Here is an 18,750-nt window from a genome sequence, read left to right as displayed (position 1 = left end):
CCTTGTTTGTTCTCATGTATTATATATAGACTTGAAAAAGAACTTTTTATGACTCAACAGAGAATAGTAGGTTATTCACATTTTGCTATTTTACTTTGCAGTCATTTGTGAATGTGTTTTTCTACACAGTAAAGAAGTTGTTCAGCTCGTACTGTAATTGACAATTTCTTAGATGTATGGTTGCTCTGAAGAAGGGAACATATGTTCGATAATCAATAATGCAAAGAGTCTGCTTTCTCCTCCGGACACCTGCCCACTGCTGCTACAGTGAGAGCAAAGCACAAAATATGCTCGTAAACATCCACATCTATGAACTGAAAAGATACGTTGTCAGTGTTATGGTGAGAAATTGTCATTCTTAAACAACAGTTGGACCGAATAAAAATCAGAACACACCACCTGTATGTTCAGATCTATACATGAGACTCCTTAGTTATTACACTTTTTTTTTGCTTAGAAATCACAGCCAAGAATAAGCTTTTTCATCTACTTTCATCTCTTTCAGCAAGGATTTTTTTTTTTTGGCAAACAATAAAATGGCACTCATAAACTAACAGCTTTAACAAATTGATTCTGTAGCTTGACTATATTTTATCATTTTAGTAGAACTGCAAAGCTATGTCTGTAGTTTTCAATTAAATCTAAAAACAACCATCAGTAATAATAATAATAATAATAATATTAATAATAATAGTATTAAAAAACAACTACCCATCAATTGAAAAATTCAATGAGTTGTGTTATCTGTAATTATTTAAATCAAAGAAAATAACAGAAAAGTAAGTCAGCAGTCAACACTACATTTCTATAAAGGGAGACTATGTCAGCCAGTGTCAATTTAAAACTTTAGGCACAAAATAAAGGCTTATATTTTGGTAAGTAGTTTCTATAAATTCGGATTAGAACAGTTGCTTCTCGATAATTTCAAAATGATGTGGTGCGTAATGCAAAATATACCACCTGTTCAAGGTTTCGTATCATCCTCCAAAGTCTTATTTTAGCATAAGCTATATTTATTTTTTCACTACACTGATTAAATCCGCGTGCAACCTTCGGTTACATCTGGAAAGCGCAGTTCTCGCATTGCTACATTCAGAAAAAGCCCACTTTGTTTATTTTTGTTATTGTTTTTTTGCACACACGCTGCGCAAAACAAGTGTTGTGTGAGATGAACCCTCCGCCCAACCAGTCTGTGCTCTCTAATCTTAAATTAGTAAAGCAATTTTTTCTTGGCTTGACAAGCGTCACTACGACATTTTTAAATGCCACGTGAATGCAGCACAAATGCCTACACGTTTTACGTGGCATCGCATAGGTACTGCCCAGCCAAGATGGCTGACAGCATCCCGTTAAATCCGGTGCGGAAGAACTCGAAGAGAATCCCGTATTATAACTCAGCCAGGCTTTCAAGGTATGGACGGGGTAGCTGAGCTGTTTTTTCGGTCTCGCACTAAAGCGACAGTCTTGTTGTCTGACAAGTTTATGTGTTTTTGCTTTGCTTTTGCTTCCCGGGGCTCGGGTCTGTGTAGGGGGGTCGTGCTTGTTAGCTTGTTTTGCTAGCAGTGCTGTTGACAGCTCATTAGCGGTTTCTGCTTTGACAGCTGTTTGATTTTACCACACCGCCCCAGGTAAAGTTGGAAACCTGCGCAATATGTACTTTGCTTTTTTACAAGTCCCATAAATCAGCCTGTCAGTGTCAGTGTCAGTGTAGCATATGTTAGTGATAGTTATCTGCTGTGTCCCCTCGGGCTTTCAATTTAAAGTCACATGATAGCTATGTTGGCGTCACATGATATATGAAGATAGTTACTTTCTGTAGTCATGATTCACCATCTTGCTCATCTTTCAGAATGGAAGAAGATGAACTAACACAGTCCTCAGGGTGAGGAATGGACAGGAAGCGAAGTAGGCGCATAACAAGGTACTTGTAGTTCAAGAGCATCCACAGCAAATAGCCTTGGGTCATGTTAACTTATAGGCAAGTGGCTAATGAAAGGTGAAAGGTAAAACCTCGACCCCTGCAGGGTTGGAATATGGTGGCCAAGTTAAGATATAAGTAGAAAATGTCCTAGTACGTCCACTTGTCTCCTTTGAAGTGAGGCTCACGGCAAAAATAATAAAAAATTCTCTTCTTCCTGTGGTGAAAAACATCTAGTGATCTCCTTTAGGATGACAATGCCTCCACCCATAGGGCACAAGGATTGGCTGGTTAGTTTGATGAGTATTAGAATGTTATAGTTTCAATAACACAAGATTACAACCTAGTTGAATTCCTATGGTAGATCTTTGAGTGCTGTACACCACTGTAATCAAGTAATCAAAACAGGGACTTGTATAAAAATCTCAAGCTAAACTGAAGGTTTTCTAGTAGTACATGATGGTTTAGCAGTTTAAGATGCCTTATGGGCTGAGAAACAGAGAGGTACTGCTTGCTAATACAAGATAGGTATGCTGTAAAGAAAAGACTGCTTTGTTTTTATTTTATTCTTTTTTACACTAATAGGGACCACATTTTACAAAGAACATCAAGTTGTGGTGGAAAGGATTAAAACTTAAGTGAAACCATAAATGGGTCTGTAAAGTGTTTACTGAGGGTACAGGTTAAGGCAGTCAATTTATCATTCATCAAACAAAGTAAACAGCATTTTCCAGCCTTCTTTTTCAATGAGCTTCAGTCATTGATGACAGACTGCCTAAATCAAAGTCTGAAACTTATTGCTACAAGGTGCCAACAGCGGCACTAACATTACAGTGTAATAACAGTGACAGAACATTATATATAGCAACACAGTTTCAGTCAACTGTAAGCAAAAAAAAAGTAGCCTAGGTAGTGTTTTTAATGGGAATTTTAAGTCAAACTATAACATAACTGCTTAATCCTTTAGTTCAACAATAACTAAATCAAATGAACCATGCAACTTTTCAGGAGCCTCCACAGTATTGAAATTAAAAGATATTTTATACTTGGGGATGTTGTGTCTTGGGTCAGACTTTTCAGCCAGTTGCTTAAAACCCTACTTTTCCACTACGTAACTGTATCAGTAATTTCCACCCAGAATTAGCTCTTCCTGTCATATGAAGTGCAACTGGTGAGCGCTCCAGTGAGTCATTTGTTTACTTTTGGGTCACTCCTCACCAGCTGCTATTATCTCGTCTTTCATAGCCTGGTTGTACTGGATGGTGTGTTTTTTGCCTCAAGTGGTGAAACAAGTTTGTTTCCACCTTTAGCAGAGACAGTTTTCTTGCTTATTCTGCAAAGCAGAATAATATTGTAATGGAAGATGGCACAACCTTAGAAAGATTGTATTGTCCCATGTGCACACATAAATCACAGACCTCAGCAACTGTAAGAGGTGTTTTGTAGTGTGTGGTAGTAATGTGCAATTCAACCGCAGTATATTAAAAGGCAAAAGTATTCCGTTTAAATCAGTTTTATATAGTTGCAGTTCACAACAGTAATCTCCTCAAGGCATTTACATTCATGGGTAAAGACCCTATGATATTACAAATAAAACCCCACCAATCAGATCCCTTAAGGTTAACACTTGGCGACAGTAGGAAGGTAGAACTCCTTTTTAACAGGAAGAGACATCCAGCAGAACCAGCAAGGGGCATCTATCTGCTGCGACTGACTCGAAGGGTGAGGGGATGCTAACTCACTGAAAGAAAGATGGTAGAGTTGTGTAGCTCTGGCAGTTCATGTTAGACTGAGTCTATTTCTCAAAATTTGTCAGCTCTAAGTCTAAAATAAAGAGGTTAATTTCACTTGAAGTGCATCCAAGCAGAAACACTGGCGCACGTGTAAAAACGCAAACAGCTATGTTGCCACGAGGGCAGGGATTCAGGACAGGACAATAAATCCCACTTTGTTTCTAAGACCTGTAAGTTGTGTCTAATTTTAATATTTCTCCTAATATGGCTAAAAGCACATTTAAACTTGGACTTCCTGGGAAAATCCTCTGCCACGCTGAACTCTTTTCTCATGATAGTGATGAAATTAATGTGGCAGTTTATTGATCCCTGTAGAGGAATGATGAGAGCTAATTTTCTCGAACTGTTCCAAAGCATTTGTCCTGAAGCTGATGGAGAATGCTTTCCTACTGACACTCTGAGCAACTGTTGGCAACAACGTCAACGCTGCACCGGAGAGGCAGAAAACATTTTTACAAAACAGCCCACGTTTCCCACAGGCTTGAGTTATTATGTAATCAGATGTGGGTGTTCCATCGCAAGAAACACTGTGGCTAATAATCCGCTTTTTTTAGCAAGTTCAAATGGTGTGTAAACATATCACACATTTTAGTAACAGTGAAACATTTCCCAGATCATATGACTCAAAGCACAATATTTACAGGGTTTACACTACTACTTTTATGTTTATAGATCTGTCTAAAACAATCTTTTTTTTTTTTTTTTCTTATCCTCTTTAACAGTTCATCTCCCTGCATATTGTCATTCAATCAGTGTTTGTTTAGTTATAACTTGAGAAATCTGTGTATCTGTATCAATTGACAACTGTTGTTCTCATCAGGTTCAGACTTGGCATAGCTGGGTCTTTGGCTATGAACTGAAGGATTTGGGGTATGCGACCAATGCAGGTGTGCTTGGATGCAATCCTCTGAAAAAACAAAAACAAAAAAACACTGCTTACTCTGAAGGTGGTGATTCTATGCGCAGGATGTGTGCTGATTGTTTGAAAGATTTGCTTGAACAAACAATGGATTGACAGCAGGGTTCACCATGAAGGGCAAGAAGTGTGAAAAGAATCAAAGGTCAAAAATAAAGAAGTACAAATGGTGGTTGGAGTGAACAGTTCTGGTGGTTTTGAACATTTGGTTTCTTTGTATGTTTTCACTTCTGTAATCTAAAGAAACACCCACAACAAGCAAAAAGTAGCCAGTAGCAGTTGTTGTATTTTTGACGTAACCATTGATGACAACACACTGATTCAACATGCGGATACTGGTCTGCAAGGCTCTGTGTAGGATCAACACACAACCTTTACAAGACACTGAAGTGCAGTGCTGAGTGTGTGAAGTCATTTGAATTAGGGCTGTTCGATATAACGATATATATCGGATGACGATATAAAAACGTCTATCGTTTCATTTTACGCTATCGTTTGTTTCCTGGTGTCGCAAAATAAACTGTTTACGGCAATATTTTGTCACCGTTTTGATGGTCACTGTAGTGGCTATATTAATTTCTTAAAGTTCTCTCTTTCTCTTATATTTAATATAACCACACTACGGACGGACAAGTGCCTGTTTTTATGCGTTGTGGTTAGCAACAACGACGGTAACACCATCGCGTGTCCGCTTGTTTATGTTCCACATAAACCTTTCACAATAAAGCTCAAGATCCTGTTGAGACTTTTCAAAATAAACTGAATCACGTGAAAGAGCAGATTATTTACGGATGAGAAGTAAAAAAGAGCTGCCAGGTGCTAAAAAAATAAACCTTAGACCCAAACGTTAGAACAGGCTTTTCCCTGCAGCACGCTGTGTAATAAATACTCACAAAGAAAACGGCAGCCGTTACAACTAATGTCTAAAAATGTATAGTTTCATGCATCTGTTAAAACACTCGACTCCAGCTACATGACGCGCAGCTGGAAACACTTCCCGCAAGTCGAGCTGCCCGAGATTCACAGAATTTACAGAAAATGTTACATTTTTGTGATTTATATCGTTATCGGGACGATAGAATTCTTATATCGGGATATGAGATTTTGGTCATATCGCACAGCCCTAATTTGAATGAACAGGTCTTACTTTTTTTTTCTCACTGGAAGTTGTACTTGAATGACAGTATTTTCCCCCTACAGTGACACCAGCCATGTGTTTGACTGTCCTTGTGAAGATATTGAATTAAAATCTTACATTCCCAAGTCTCAGAACCTTAATTTTGGACATGACAACTAAATGCAAAAATCCTGACTTAAATCTTAAATTTTAACCCTAAAAAAACCTCTTTTCTTAGGTTTGTTCTTTCTGATAGTAATAAACTCGAACTGGTTCTTGCAAATACAGCTGAACATGTATTTAGTTTAGTGCCTCATGCTATAAAAAGGCTCCTGAGATCATGCTACAAATCCAGGACATTTGTTGGTGTTACCGTTTATCAAACTTCTTTAGGGATTTAATCCATCCATTTAAACATCAGCACGCTAATCTTAAGACTCCTGCAATACTAAAATCCTTCAGTCACTCACTCATGTTATTTTAATGAGCAGTTTATATTTTCAACAGCCATAATCACTCAAACACATTTGATATGTGTATGCATGTAACTGGACTTTTAAAATAATAACTTAATGATTGTGTGTGTGTGTGTGTGTGTGTGTGTGTGTGTGTGTGTGTTTAGTGGACATCTGTAAATTGTTGCTACCAAAATGAACTGGGTTACACTCCTATATGACAATTAAAAATTAATTGCTTGCAGCTGAACTTCATTACTATGTAGAGACAGTGATTTAGCGTACCCTCATTTAACAGGAAGAGTAGGATACTCGTTTTGGCGTTTAAAAAAGTAAATACTATATTCATGAACCCCGTGTTGTAATACCTTAAAATAAATGGCACCCCCTTTTGATGCTCAAAGTGCCAAAAAAAACCTTTGAACAACTCAGAACTGTCTTCTCAAATATTATGACTCAGTTACTTGAAAATGATCAGGATTTTGTTATGAGGAACTTTATTTTTCATACCAAACTATATCTGATAAGCACGTTGCTGTGCAGAAATATGGGTGTATCTGCCCGCAACAAGAGGCTTGTGCTCATGACAGGATATAAGCATGAATAGATTCCTGTTTGGCTAAGTTACAGCATTTGTTACTGGCATGTTTCTCTTGGCTTAGATGTTGTTTGACTTACAAAAAAAAGTGCTGCAGTTTTTTGGGGGGGGTTAAAAAATCTCATATAAATGAAAAAAACTTTAAGAGTATTTCTAGCAGCAGATTCAAATTTTATTTGACAGAAAATATTTTTTTTAATAAAGAAACAAATACTATAAACATGTGGGGGGAAATGGTCTGGACTGTGATTTGTCCAGACTGTGATTTTTAGAAGTGAGGAAACAAACAAATATATTAATTGATAGTAGTTGCTACACAAGAAATAATTATAACAGATATTTTTTTTTAATGATTTGTATGATGAATTGTACTCTTGTAAAAGTTAGTTTCTATTTGTGGTGAGGCTGAATTGTGTTAATAGGGTTGTATTTTATGGAAAACACCATCATCATAGAGGGTGTTGATTTTGTGGAGACAATGAAGTGAATGTATAAACCAGCCAAGCCTAGTGGTGCACACCTTCTTCCCTTGTTCAGAAACAGAGCTTTGGGAGTTTCTGTTCATATGGTTTATAAATAGGTAACAGGTTGTTTTGTAGCAGAAAGTCCTCTTAACCACCAGAGTGCCATTATCTCCGGTCCTTCAACTAAAGTTGCAGACACTCTCAGCTCAAACAGAAAGTCAGGCTACACCAGGCGTCTAAATGTTTTACTGCTGGGGAGGGCCGCATCTGTGAGTTTGGACCTTAAGCTCATAATCCTGCTCATGCTACATTTGCTTGCGCACATGTCCACGTTTATTTATTTATTTTCAATAAAGGACACTCTTGTACACTGGAGTGACCTTTCAGTCTGCTTATATTGTAGTTTGTTTTTTTTCTGAATGTATTTGATAAAAATAAGTTTCTGCTTCTAAAAAGAAATTTGAAGTTTAAGTTGAAAAAAAAAATCTAAGCAAAACACAAACCTTCCCAAAATGGTAAAACTGAATGATGTTAAATTTGAATTAAATATATATATTTTTTTGTGTGTGTGTGTCTGGTGATGTGTTCATTCATCTTCAAAGTTTCCTTAGCAAACCTGTCAAACAAGATTCGGGTTTTTGTCATTGGTCTTTTAAAAATCCACACCCTGTGGATGGTAAGCTACATCAGCAGATTTAGGACCTTATCACACTTTCTTTTTCTCCCAGTATTTACAAAAACAACAGTTTAATTCTAAAAAGCAAAAAAAAAAAAACCCCGCAAAATGATGAAACGGAAGTAATTTGTTAGCTTATTTATTTATTTTTTTAGTACAGTGAATTTTATTTACTCAGAACATCCACCTCAGTATAATACTTGGAAGATGTGACATTGATCAGAAAAATGTTATAAATTTTTTCAGCTTTATTTTGATTGTTGCTGATATGAGACTCTCTGAATCTTTTACTACTATATTTAATTGCCATCCTCATTTTCATCACATAATCTGGCAATGTCACTATAAATATCATCGAGGTCATTGCAGGGTTGACGTGACCACAGTGTATTTTTTTTTTTTCTTATAAGATTCTAGACATTTATTAGAGGGCGTCTCATGAATAAGGTAGTATATCTTCTCAAAGGTGTTTCTAGTGTTTATTATGTTGGCTGTTGGCTCTGCCCCTCTAACTAGCTTTAATCTTGGCTTTTCTCACTGAATCCTGCACATCTTGTACTTTGAAGTGCTTTTTTAGTACTTTTTTAACCTTGAGATTTGACTAAGTATAAAGTTGGTCATAGATGCTGTTACTTGTTCAGACTGCTTGGATATACTGTTTTTAAGATTAAAAAGGTTGAGTTTAATGTAATGAATAGAGTACTTTTTTCCTTCTTTTTTTTTTTTTAAACTAGTGAAGTGAATTTTGACAGTTTTTTCAAAATTTATTCATTTATTTATTCATTTATTTATTGTTAGCACAGTCTCAGCAGAGAATGTGAATACTTATGACCTTATTAATTTGTGTTTTTGGACACAATCTGAACACAAGTTTATATTGCTCTATACTGCCTCATTTCCATATACATGAGATCAATGTTTTTCCCTTTAAAAGGGCCAAATAGTCCACATCTGGGGCGATTTGGTGGAGTGAGTGATTTTTGCCACTCATGTCAGAGACCACAGATTGAGTCGTACACATCAGACCTCATGTGCAGTGGTTGGCACAGTTATGGGATGCTGAATTTACAACTAAAACAAATGAGAATACTGTTACAAAAGGAATGAAGCACAAGAGTTGCTTTATCGTGTTGTCATAATTTTATATATAAATTGTTAATCCATTTCAGCATGTTTCTAAAATTGTTCTCCAACACACATACTTACCCTCGTTCACAGTAACTGAGTCTTCTTAACACAGCTTACTGTTCTTTCAGATACTCTTTAGAAGATGAGCCCTCTAACTTGGATGAAATGCCCCTGATGATGTCGGAGGAAGGCTTTGAGAATGACGAGAGCGACTACCAGACTCTACCCCGGGCCAGAGTCAATCAGAGACAGAGTGGCCTCGCCTGGTTCCTCCTGGGAGGATGGAAAGTCCTGTGTGGGAGGTACCTCTGCACCATTGTTGTTAATATGTTGATTTAATGATTTTTTTATAGTGATGGTTTAGGCAAAATATTGATAGTTTACATTTTGGGTTTATGTATCTGGGTGTTTTCTGATTATTCACTCAAGCCCTGCTATTTTTTAATAGGAAAATTCAATGAAACCATTTTAAAGCAAAAATAGAATAACCATGTTTTCAGTGAAGTTTCTATTTCTGACCTCTGCTGCAACCACATGTTTTTACCTTCTGCCGAACACTGCACCACCTTCTTGTATGTTTTCTAAATAAACTTAAAGGAACCTGTAAAATAAGTTTCTAGCAATTAGACTACTTGAATAATATTTGTAATAGAAGCTTGTCCATAACAGATCTGTAAACACACAAAAAATAGATTGCAAGTTCACTCTGGGATATAAAATAGATTGTGCATGTAGCCCAGTAGTCTTTGCTAAATAGCACATTTTCATAGCAAAATACTCGGATATGTTTTGCCAAACGCTTTACTGTGAGTCGCCTTATTTTTAATCTACAGACTAGAGTTGTCCAATTGGACATTTAACATTTCCGAGAGTCTTTCTGTAAATGCAAGCGTAGTGTATAATGTCAGCAAGCATGCTTGTGATGATCACTTTGGATTTCAAACGCACTGGTAGCTGTGCATGAAGTGCAAAGAGAGGATAAGGGCATGTTTTTTGGTCGGGTTCCTCGATGCGCACCATCAGTCCAAAAAGATTTTCAGGTCAAACAGAACAGGGTGGTTTATCCGACTAATGATTTATTTGACAGGTTTTGCCCTCTAACGACGCTCCTTTCAGGCTACGAGGAGTGTTTGTTTGTGTACATTTATAAACACATGTTTGTGTAGTACTCCAGTGCCCAAAACGTAACATTCACCGCTGCTGGAATTTCATAGCATATTCGGTTTTCAGTTCAGTTTTGTTGGTAGTGGTACGTGTCCAAATGAAGCTGCATATTGATCCCCCTCCCCATCCCCCCACTAATGAACAAATCGGATTTTTCACAGCTGACCAGTTTGATGCTTTCCAGTAATTTTATGTGTGCATAGTGTGGGATTATAAAACACAAATAATTCACAGTGAATAAGCCCCGACTGTTCAAATGGCATATTATTTGAATAGCATTCATTTGCTCAAATAATCGCTCTTATGAATCTGGACTCAGAGTGCACAGAGACAGAGAACGTCGAGGCCAATACAAACAGGACTTTTTACCAAAGTTGATTTATTTAGTTTCATGTTTTGCCAAGTTGCTTAAAATGTGGAAAAGCCAAGCCGTTCAGCATGACGGTATACACTGACACTCTCCCCTCTTTCCCCCAGGTGCCAGTTTAGGTCATGCTCACATCACGCTGCTCTCATTGAAATTTACCCGCACACTATGCCACTGTTTGCGTTTGATATCAGATATGGGAGATAAGCCCCCATTGTAGTCATTACCAGGTTGATGGAAAGTCACTTACTTTTTGAAAAGTAAATGTCAATCTGAACCCGTCTGTCGTTATTGAGTTTTGATAATATGGTGGTAATGATGTTAGTGCATGCAAGCAGAAATGGACTAGGGCTAAAACTACAAACTGCATATAAAAGTCAAGTTGTTTCATCTGCTGCTGTGTTGGCGTTTGTTAACTGTGGAGGTGCTACACATAAACATACATATCGGCTTCTCAGTGCTCAGTACCAAAATGATAAAATATTAAAAATGGAAGTTCACTAAAAGTAAGGCACAGGCTTCTTGGACAATATTTATCACCCGTTCAGCAGACACACACCTGTGGGCACTCGTGTCAGTCGAAACAACCGCACCACTATTTTTAAGCCTTGATTGTATCTAAAAATCATTCAGTGTGGAGATGTTATGATGGAGGAAACTACCAACTGTACCAGATTGTAAACTTGCGTTTTAACATGAGTATCATGGGAATTGATTCACTTCTTGAATCAGCCCCAAGTGGTCACTGGTGGAACTGCAGGTTTTAGCTTTTTCATGTTGCCTTCTTTTTAACCTCGGAGGTTGCTGTTTGGGTAAAACTAGCAAAACTAATGCGTTTCAACCAATTTCATGCAGTAGTTTGTTTATATACATACAACATGTTTGAATCTTAAGCTTAAATTGATTATCCAGCTCTGAACTTGTCTGACTTTTAACATAATTAGCAAGGGATTTCCCACCAGGAGAGATGCTAACCTTTTTAGATGATTCATAGCGTTAAAAGCAAAGGACCTCTTTATACAAGTGGGTCAAAAAAAAAGCCTTGAAGATCTAATTTACGCTGATGAGACCTGGAATATAAATCACATCAGTACTGTAGGACGCAGCAGAACACAGCTGTGAGGCTCCATGGCTACTAATGGTTTAACAGCTGAGAACGTTAATGAGAATGAATAAACCAATTTGAAGTGTCACGGTTGCGTCACTGTAGTTGCAGAAAAACAGGAAACTGGTGAAAGATGCAAGAAAACTGGTGAATCTAAGGAAAAAGTAAAAATGCCTTTTCTGCTTCTTTATTTGTTGCAGCATATAAATGAAGAGATTAAGATGGCCTGCCATTTGGTTCATGTTTGCAATTTGGATGAGAATAGTTTTTCTTTTATATATAGTATAAAGTATTTTTTATATATGTTTACACACTCAGTTGCTGTTGAACTGTGAGTTATTGATATTTATAGAGCTAGTTGGGTCTCTCTGTCTCTCACGTTTATATTACTAATGTAAATTTTCATTTCATTTTTAAGGAAAGACAGTTGTGTTGCCTCGATGTATCAGCAGCAGCCATACCATCCTCTCCCATTGCACAACCCCCTCATTTAAATGAACATGTTTGAATAGACATATTCACTCAGTGTGCACCACTGTTGCCACAAAGAAGCTGGCTTTACTGTGGAAACCCCCACCTTCAGTTACAAAAGCTCAATGGATTACCACATGTACTGATATAATTAGTAGGGAGCTATTAGTGGCGCTACTGCACAGTGCTGGAGCTGCCACTGTTTAAGCATTGTAAGCATAGAAGGACAAAATCACAGATTTGCTTTAATCGCTTTTTCATTGTATTGCTTAAATTTGTATCCTGTGTTGTGCAAACTCTACAGAGATCCTCGGAAAGTCGTGTATTACCACTGAGTTTATTTTCTGTTTATTGGTTATATTTTTATCTTTATTATTTTAAGCTCCACATGTCCGGAGAAAATTTTGAGAATTTTTGACATCAATACTGATTTAAAAACAAACTCACGCAGTTACAGAGTGATTACTGAAATGTAAGAAGGCTGAAAATAAGTTTTAGACTCTGGTTGCTGTGCCAAATATTAAGTTGAATTTTAGGTTTTCAAACTTTTTTCTTTTCTTTTTTTTCTTATTTTGAAAAAAAAAAAAAAATCATATTCTGATCAGGTTCTTCTATTTAAAGAACCTGCTCAGAATATGGTAATCTGTTAAAATGTTACCAAAGCTGTCAGGAAGTTGTAGTAAAGTGTAAAAAAAGTAAAATAAGGAGAAGTTTAACGATTAATTTCTCGTCAAAATCTTTTTCAAGCTGCATATTTTTTCCAATAGCCTTACCTATGCTCCCCCTTTTTTTTTTTTTAATAAAGTCACTTCAGCACATTTTATTACTTGGATCCCCTTTTCTTGCACCATCTACTTCTCCTTCATCCTTTTACCACAACCCATATTACTTGTTGCTATATTACAAATATTGGCAGTCAGTATGTTTCTTTAAAAATACAGAATGGTTTCCAAAAAGCCCTTGAAGCAGTGTGTAGCTCACCACATGCTAACATTAAAACCTGAAAAATAAGCAGTTTTATATATGTAAGATGTTTCCTTTTAATCATCTGTTAAATTTATTTTGTGACCTAGTGTGGAACTTTCTGACTCCCCTGGTACAAAACAAATATCCCCAAAACAAAGCCATAAAGGCAGTGCTGTCTTGTTGTTGTAAATTTTGCTTTTTTTGGTGTGTTTTTAACCATATTGACATCTTCTTTTGTAAGCTGCTGTGACTGTCTGGCTCATATATGTCGGAGGAAGAAGGAGCTGAAGGCCAGGACAGTTTGGCTCGGCTGCCCTGAGAAGTGTGAAGAGAAGTACCCCAAAAATGCCATCAAAAACCAGAAATACAACATCATCACCTTTGTGCCTGGGGTGAGTGGCAGTAGCTCCCACACAACCTGTAGCCTGTTTCAAATTAACTGTCTTGCTTTGGTAACTGAATTTGCATTTCGTGCCCTGATCTTTGCTCTTAATGCAGCAGTTTTTCCTTTTATCGAGTCCATGTTCCCAGTCTTTATAGTGTCTACAGTACTAATTCTTCCTTTCAGTTGAAATCAGTTGGGGTTTTTTTTTTTTCACTGATTAACAGACTGTAATGCACAGGAGCATTCACTGGATCTCATTGTTAACTATTCTGTCATTAAGTTAAGGGTTTACTCTGTAGGGAACATTAGAGATCCATCAGAGTTACTTATTAAAAAGCAAATGGTTCCTTGATTAAGAGGGCTGCCTTCAGCCCAGGCCATTAAATGTCAACTGTCTATTAGAGACGTAGATATTCTCGTCGATGGTGAACAAAACGGCTGTTTTTCTCCCTCCACTTTGAATTATTAAATACACACGAATTGAGTTAGCAGTATGCATTTTCCCCTAAAGGTCAGGAGGTTCATTAACTGTAGAGCGTCGTGCATTGATCCCATTGTCTCTGATAATCTGTGACTAGACACTGGACTCTCATTATTGCAAACATTATTCAAAATTTGACCTTAGATGACTAGAATACTGCGATCTCCCTGGTGATAGATGGCACATTAGCACAGAAGCTTGAGCAGCTCACAAGAGCTACTTTGGTGTGTGTAAAATAAGAGAGTCTCTGGTGATTTCCACCTGAAACGGTATCTGATTGAGTCAACCTCATGTTGATTTATCAACACAATGCGCCTGTTTTCCTCCTTCATTTGAAGCTTTGGTCACGCAGTGCAGGATTATTCTTGAAAGTTTTAGGCACTGACATCGTACCTAGTTGCCCTTACATGTGAAATCTGCACCCTGCGTGCCATTTGAAACAGACGTTCTCAAAGTGTCAGAGTTTCCATTAGGTTAATGTAAAGTTAACAGCATTAACATGTATCTTGTTCCCTCTTGGAACGTGTACAGTAACCCATCCCGTCTGGTTTGTTTCAGCTGCTGCATCCTCTTTTATCTTGTCTGCAGCTGTCGTCATCTTTGACTCACCTTGCTGACATGTTCACTCACCTCGCTGAATCTTTGTCTTCTGTCCCCTCTCAGGTTCTCTACCAGCAGTTCAAGTTCTTCCTCAATCTTTATTTTCTAGTGGTGGCCTGCTCGCAGTTTGTGCCATCACTGAAAATTGGATACTTGTACACATATTGGGCACCTCTGGTAAATTTTTTTATTTATTAAATTTTGATCTATCAAGTTGTTTGCAACTAAATTAAATGTAGAGTGAAGCCAAGTAAGTTGTGCTGTTAGAATTCAACAAGAGAATAAACCCATATTTTTCCACTTTTCACTAGTGCAACATTTTTAAGTGAGAACCTGCTCCAATTTGTTAATGTTAATACCCGTGCAGTTTAAATGAATGGATTTTATTATTGATAAAACTCAGTTTTTAAAGCACTCCTTTGTCGCTCAGGGTTTTGTGCTAGCTGTCACAATGGTGCGGGAGGCTGTGGACGAAGTGAGACGTTATCAGCGGGACAAAGAGATGAACTCTCAACTCTACAGCAAACTGACAGTGAGAGGTTAGTGAGATGACTGAAAGAGACCTATTCACCTTCCACCTTATTCTTCTAGCTGTTTGCTGACATTATGAGACTCTTATTCCAGTGATGGTGAGGCTCCATGCAATTAAGAGACGGCTCTCCACTGGCTTTACACTTGCAACAGAAGTCATTCTTTTCACTGTAATTGCATTGACTTTTTTTTTCCCTTCAAATTTATCAACACCTAAGATCTGTGCCTTGTGTTGATCATAGCACTTCACAGCCACTGTGTACATATGTACATGTTTGTGCATGTAAGCACAGTGAAAGAGGAAGGTTCTCAGCGGATACTGGGGTGGTATAATTAAGAGTGACCTTCTATGTCATTGTTTTTGTCTGTGACTCTGACCAGAGATGAAAACAAAAGGGTATTACATTATCAAGCTGGAGATAATCAATCAATTAGAAGGTGAGAGGGGAAGAAAAGAGCAATAGCAAAAAGTGGGCTGTGGTTTTAAGAGTCGGCATCATTTCCATGGGCCAAAAATCAATATCTGCATTTTATTTCATGACATAATTTAGTTTGAAGGTATTTCAGGATACAAGTCTAGAGTCTTTCACAATTTCTGTGCTTTTCCTTAGGTAAAATTCAAGTGAAAAGTTCAGACATACAAGTTGGAGACCTGATCATCGTGGAGAAGGTAAATCTCTCCTGTCACTACCCTGTAGATGCCTCTGCACGGAAGGATTCTGAAGGGATTCAGTTAGGTGTATTTGCTTGATAGGTGCTGATTTGACTCATTTTTTTAAGCTATTTAAAATACATAAAATAGGAACTTGATAGTTTAGACAACAGTTTTGGAATTTATTTTCATATGCTATGAAAAGATGTTTGTTTAAAAGTAAAAACAACCACAAAAAAAGATTCTAAATTCTTCAAAACATTAGCTTGAGCTAATTTTATAAGCATTTGCATCGTTGCTAACAGGCAGATATTATAAAACAGATTAATGGATTTGATTTAAACAGTACGGTGGGAAATGTGTTTTATTTGTTTGAAACCAAAGATACATTCTCAATTCTAAAAATTGAATTAAAAATGATCAATTTGTGATGTTTGGTTCTAGGTCAATTCCAGCTCCAAATTTTTATTCTTGGACTCTTCTATTTTTTTCCTTCACTTCCTTTAATGCTTTTAAGACCACTTTCATCTGATTGGCTGCTATTCCCAAACAAATTGGTTTGTTTACCAGGAGTTTGTTTCTGTGCTCAAAGCCCCAGAGCTGTGCACCTGAAATAACTGTCTGAGGGATATCCTCTCTCACTGACATCAAACACAGCCAAGAGCATAAAAAACAGTCTAAAACAGAGTGTTTAGGGTGAAACTTGTGCTTTTGGGTCCTTTCCTATACACCACTGTTACAGTGATATATGTGGAGTAAAATAGTGAAAAGCTCACTAAGTCCATTTTTAAATTTTCATTGCTGTGCATTAGATTCACGTAAAGTGTTTCTCCTTTAACTTCAAGTCAGGGTATTGACCATATTTAATTATTCAGGAAGATTTGGAGGGGTTTTGTCATAGTGCTCAATGACACACCACCTTTAACATTTTCTTCCTTTCTTCTTCTTTTTTTTTCCTAGAACCAAAGGATTCCTGCAGATATGATTTTCCTGAGGACGTCTGAAAAAACTGGTGAGCAGGTGAACTCCGGTCTGTTTTTTTTGTTTTGTTTTGTTTTTTTAAAATCAGTCATTGTGAAGCAGGACAAAATATGTTGGAGACGCAAGTAGATCAGCATTACCTGTACATACCTGTAACGGTATGTTTAAAAAATAAATAAATAAAAATAACGCAAGGAATGCTTACAGTTGAACTTTTGTGTTCTCTGTGGCAGTTCAGCCAGCTGAGTCAGGTGTATTTAGGTGAGAAATGTGACTTTTCCCTACACTTCTAGTCCTTTGACAAGTCACCCTGTGATTCATATGATTTGTTCAAGTGATTGACGATGCAAATTCTAATTAATCAATGAGCTGCATCAGATCCTGGCTCTTTTCTGAGTGGCATCAGGAGGAAATGTTCAGAGGACATCATTTCCATCAATCTTTGATATGTCAATAAGCTTGGCAGGAAGTTGTTGATGTCTTTGTCTCTAACTCACACACCCACACACATCCACATAAAATAACATATTTCTCTTTCGCACACAGGCTCGTATATTTTGTCTTTCACATACTCATATACACCCTCACATCCCAGTCGTGTCACGTGAGAAGCTGACCTGCCATTACTGCAGAGGGAAAGCATGAATCATCCCACTTGTGTTAATGTTTTCCATGATACTTAACCCTCCAGGGATGGTTTATAGTTGCCCTTTTACCCTCTCTGTCAGATAGTTGCTCTCATCCATCAGTTTCATATGTAATATTGCCTCAGATCAATACAGGTCACCACTGCTCAATTTTTATCAGGCTTTGCGGTGTTCACAGCAACCACAGAGGCTTTCTGTTGTGCTACAGGCTCTGTATTAATCCTCGAGTTATTAGATTAAGACAATTTCTATGTGTTGCGAATATGTTTACGTTCTTTAACACATGGTAATGTGGAAGCATGTTTTTTAAGCATCTTTTTGTTTCATCAGAACGAAGCAGTCTCATGTTTTTGGCCTTTAATTATTTAATCCACATGATATATTTTTTAAACTTTAGTCACTGTAAGGTTTCTAAAAATTGAAATATAAAAATAAATAAATAATGACATTTAAATATGTGTTAAAACTTGCAAAATGCCAAAGAAAAATTGTGATTTTCAAAAGAAAAGCTATTTGGATTAAACGTGAGTCATAATTTATTTGTCTTATATGGGAAAGTCAATTAACACAACAAACCAGTAAGCATGGCTACATGAATAAGTATCTGTACCCCACTTTCAGTGTGAAAGGGCAATGCAAAGTGTGTAATCACAGCAACTGTGCAGTCTTTGAGAGCTTTTGTGTTTTGTTGTTTTTTTTCCAGGTTCATGTTTTATCAGAACAGATCAGCTGGATGGAGAAACAGACTGGAAACTGAAAGTTGCTGTTGGCTGCACACAACGGCTGCCAGCAGTAGGGGTATGGATACGTTAGTGAATCTCTGGTAACAAACTGTCTGTGAATGAGTGTTGAGTTATCACTAACAGCGCCGCTCATCGAATGTCTGTGCTGTGATGGAAACCTAATCACTGATGACAGACAGCAGGAACAGTCTGAACCTGACAGCAGCTTCCTTTAAGCTGATACCCAACACTTCAGATTTGAGTTTTTGTTTTTTTATTGCCACTTAATGCGATCACAGAATTAAACTTTCAGCAAGTCATTTGATGATTGAGCCACGGCTTCTGTATTGGGTTTCAAGACACCTGAAGATGGCACGAGCTGTCTTTAGTTGAGCCAGTTTTCGCCTTGTTAACACGCCTCGCTTTTATACTACATTAAAAGATTGTTCATTTGCCAGAGAATATTAGGAGCTAAAGTAAATTGGTTTGATGCACTTTCACAACAAGAAGGGTTGCTGACTGTGAATAGTTGAGGTCCTAACTAATCAAGTATGTCCCCCCCATCCTACGTAGAAACCTTTCAGAATATAAGCACTAAATTATCATCATGTCT

At 37.3% G+C, this 18,750-nt stretch overlaps 1 protein-coding gene across 4 annotated transcripts in view; it reads left to right on the top strand.

The window, feature by feature from the left end:
- Positions 1–1,274: 1,274 nt before the first annotated feature.
- The window catches only part of atp9b (ATPase phospholipid transporting 9B), a 43,768-nt gene continuing 26,292 nt past the window's right edge, over positions 1,275–18,750 (top strand). For 2 of the 4 annotated variants that reach the window (XM_025902319.1, XM_005452816.3), the window contains exons 1-8: positions 1,283–1,411; positions 9,194–9,367; positions 13,380–13,530; positions 14,668–14,781; positions 15,035–15,143; positions 15,747–15,805; positions 16,748–16,799; positions 18,119–18,213. In XM_025902319.1, coding sequence (XP_025758104.1) covers positions 1,332–1,411; positions 9,194–9,367; positions 13,380–13,530; positions 14,668–14,781; positions 15,035–15,143; positions 15,747–15,805; positions 16,748–16,799; positions 18,119–18,213 — 834 coding nt within the window. In that variant the 5' untranslated portion in view covers positions 1,283–1,331. Of the gene's footprint in view, positions 1,412–1,510; positions 1,629–1,849; positions 1,922–9,193; positions 9,368–13,379; positions 13,531–14,667; positions 14,782–15,034; positions 15,144–15,746; positions 15,806–16,747; positions 16,800–18,118; positions 18,214–18,750 lie in introns of those variants that run through there. The other 2 variants (XM_025902320.1, XM_025902321.1) reach the window with 2 other exon arrangements.

Source organism: Oreochromis niloticus, linkage group LG22 (genome assembly GCF_001858045.2).
Source record: "Oreochromis niloticus isolate F11D_XX linkage group LG22, O_niloticus_UMD_NMBU, whole genome shotgun sequence".
Lineage (NCBI taxonomy): Eukaryota > Metazoa > Chordata > Actinopteri > Cichliformes > Cichlidae > Oreochromis > Oreochromis niloticus.
The sequence above is the reverse complement of the archived record's forward strand: the minus strand, read 5'-3'. Positions and strand labels throughout refer to the sequence as shown.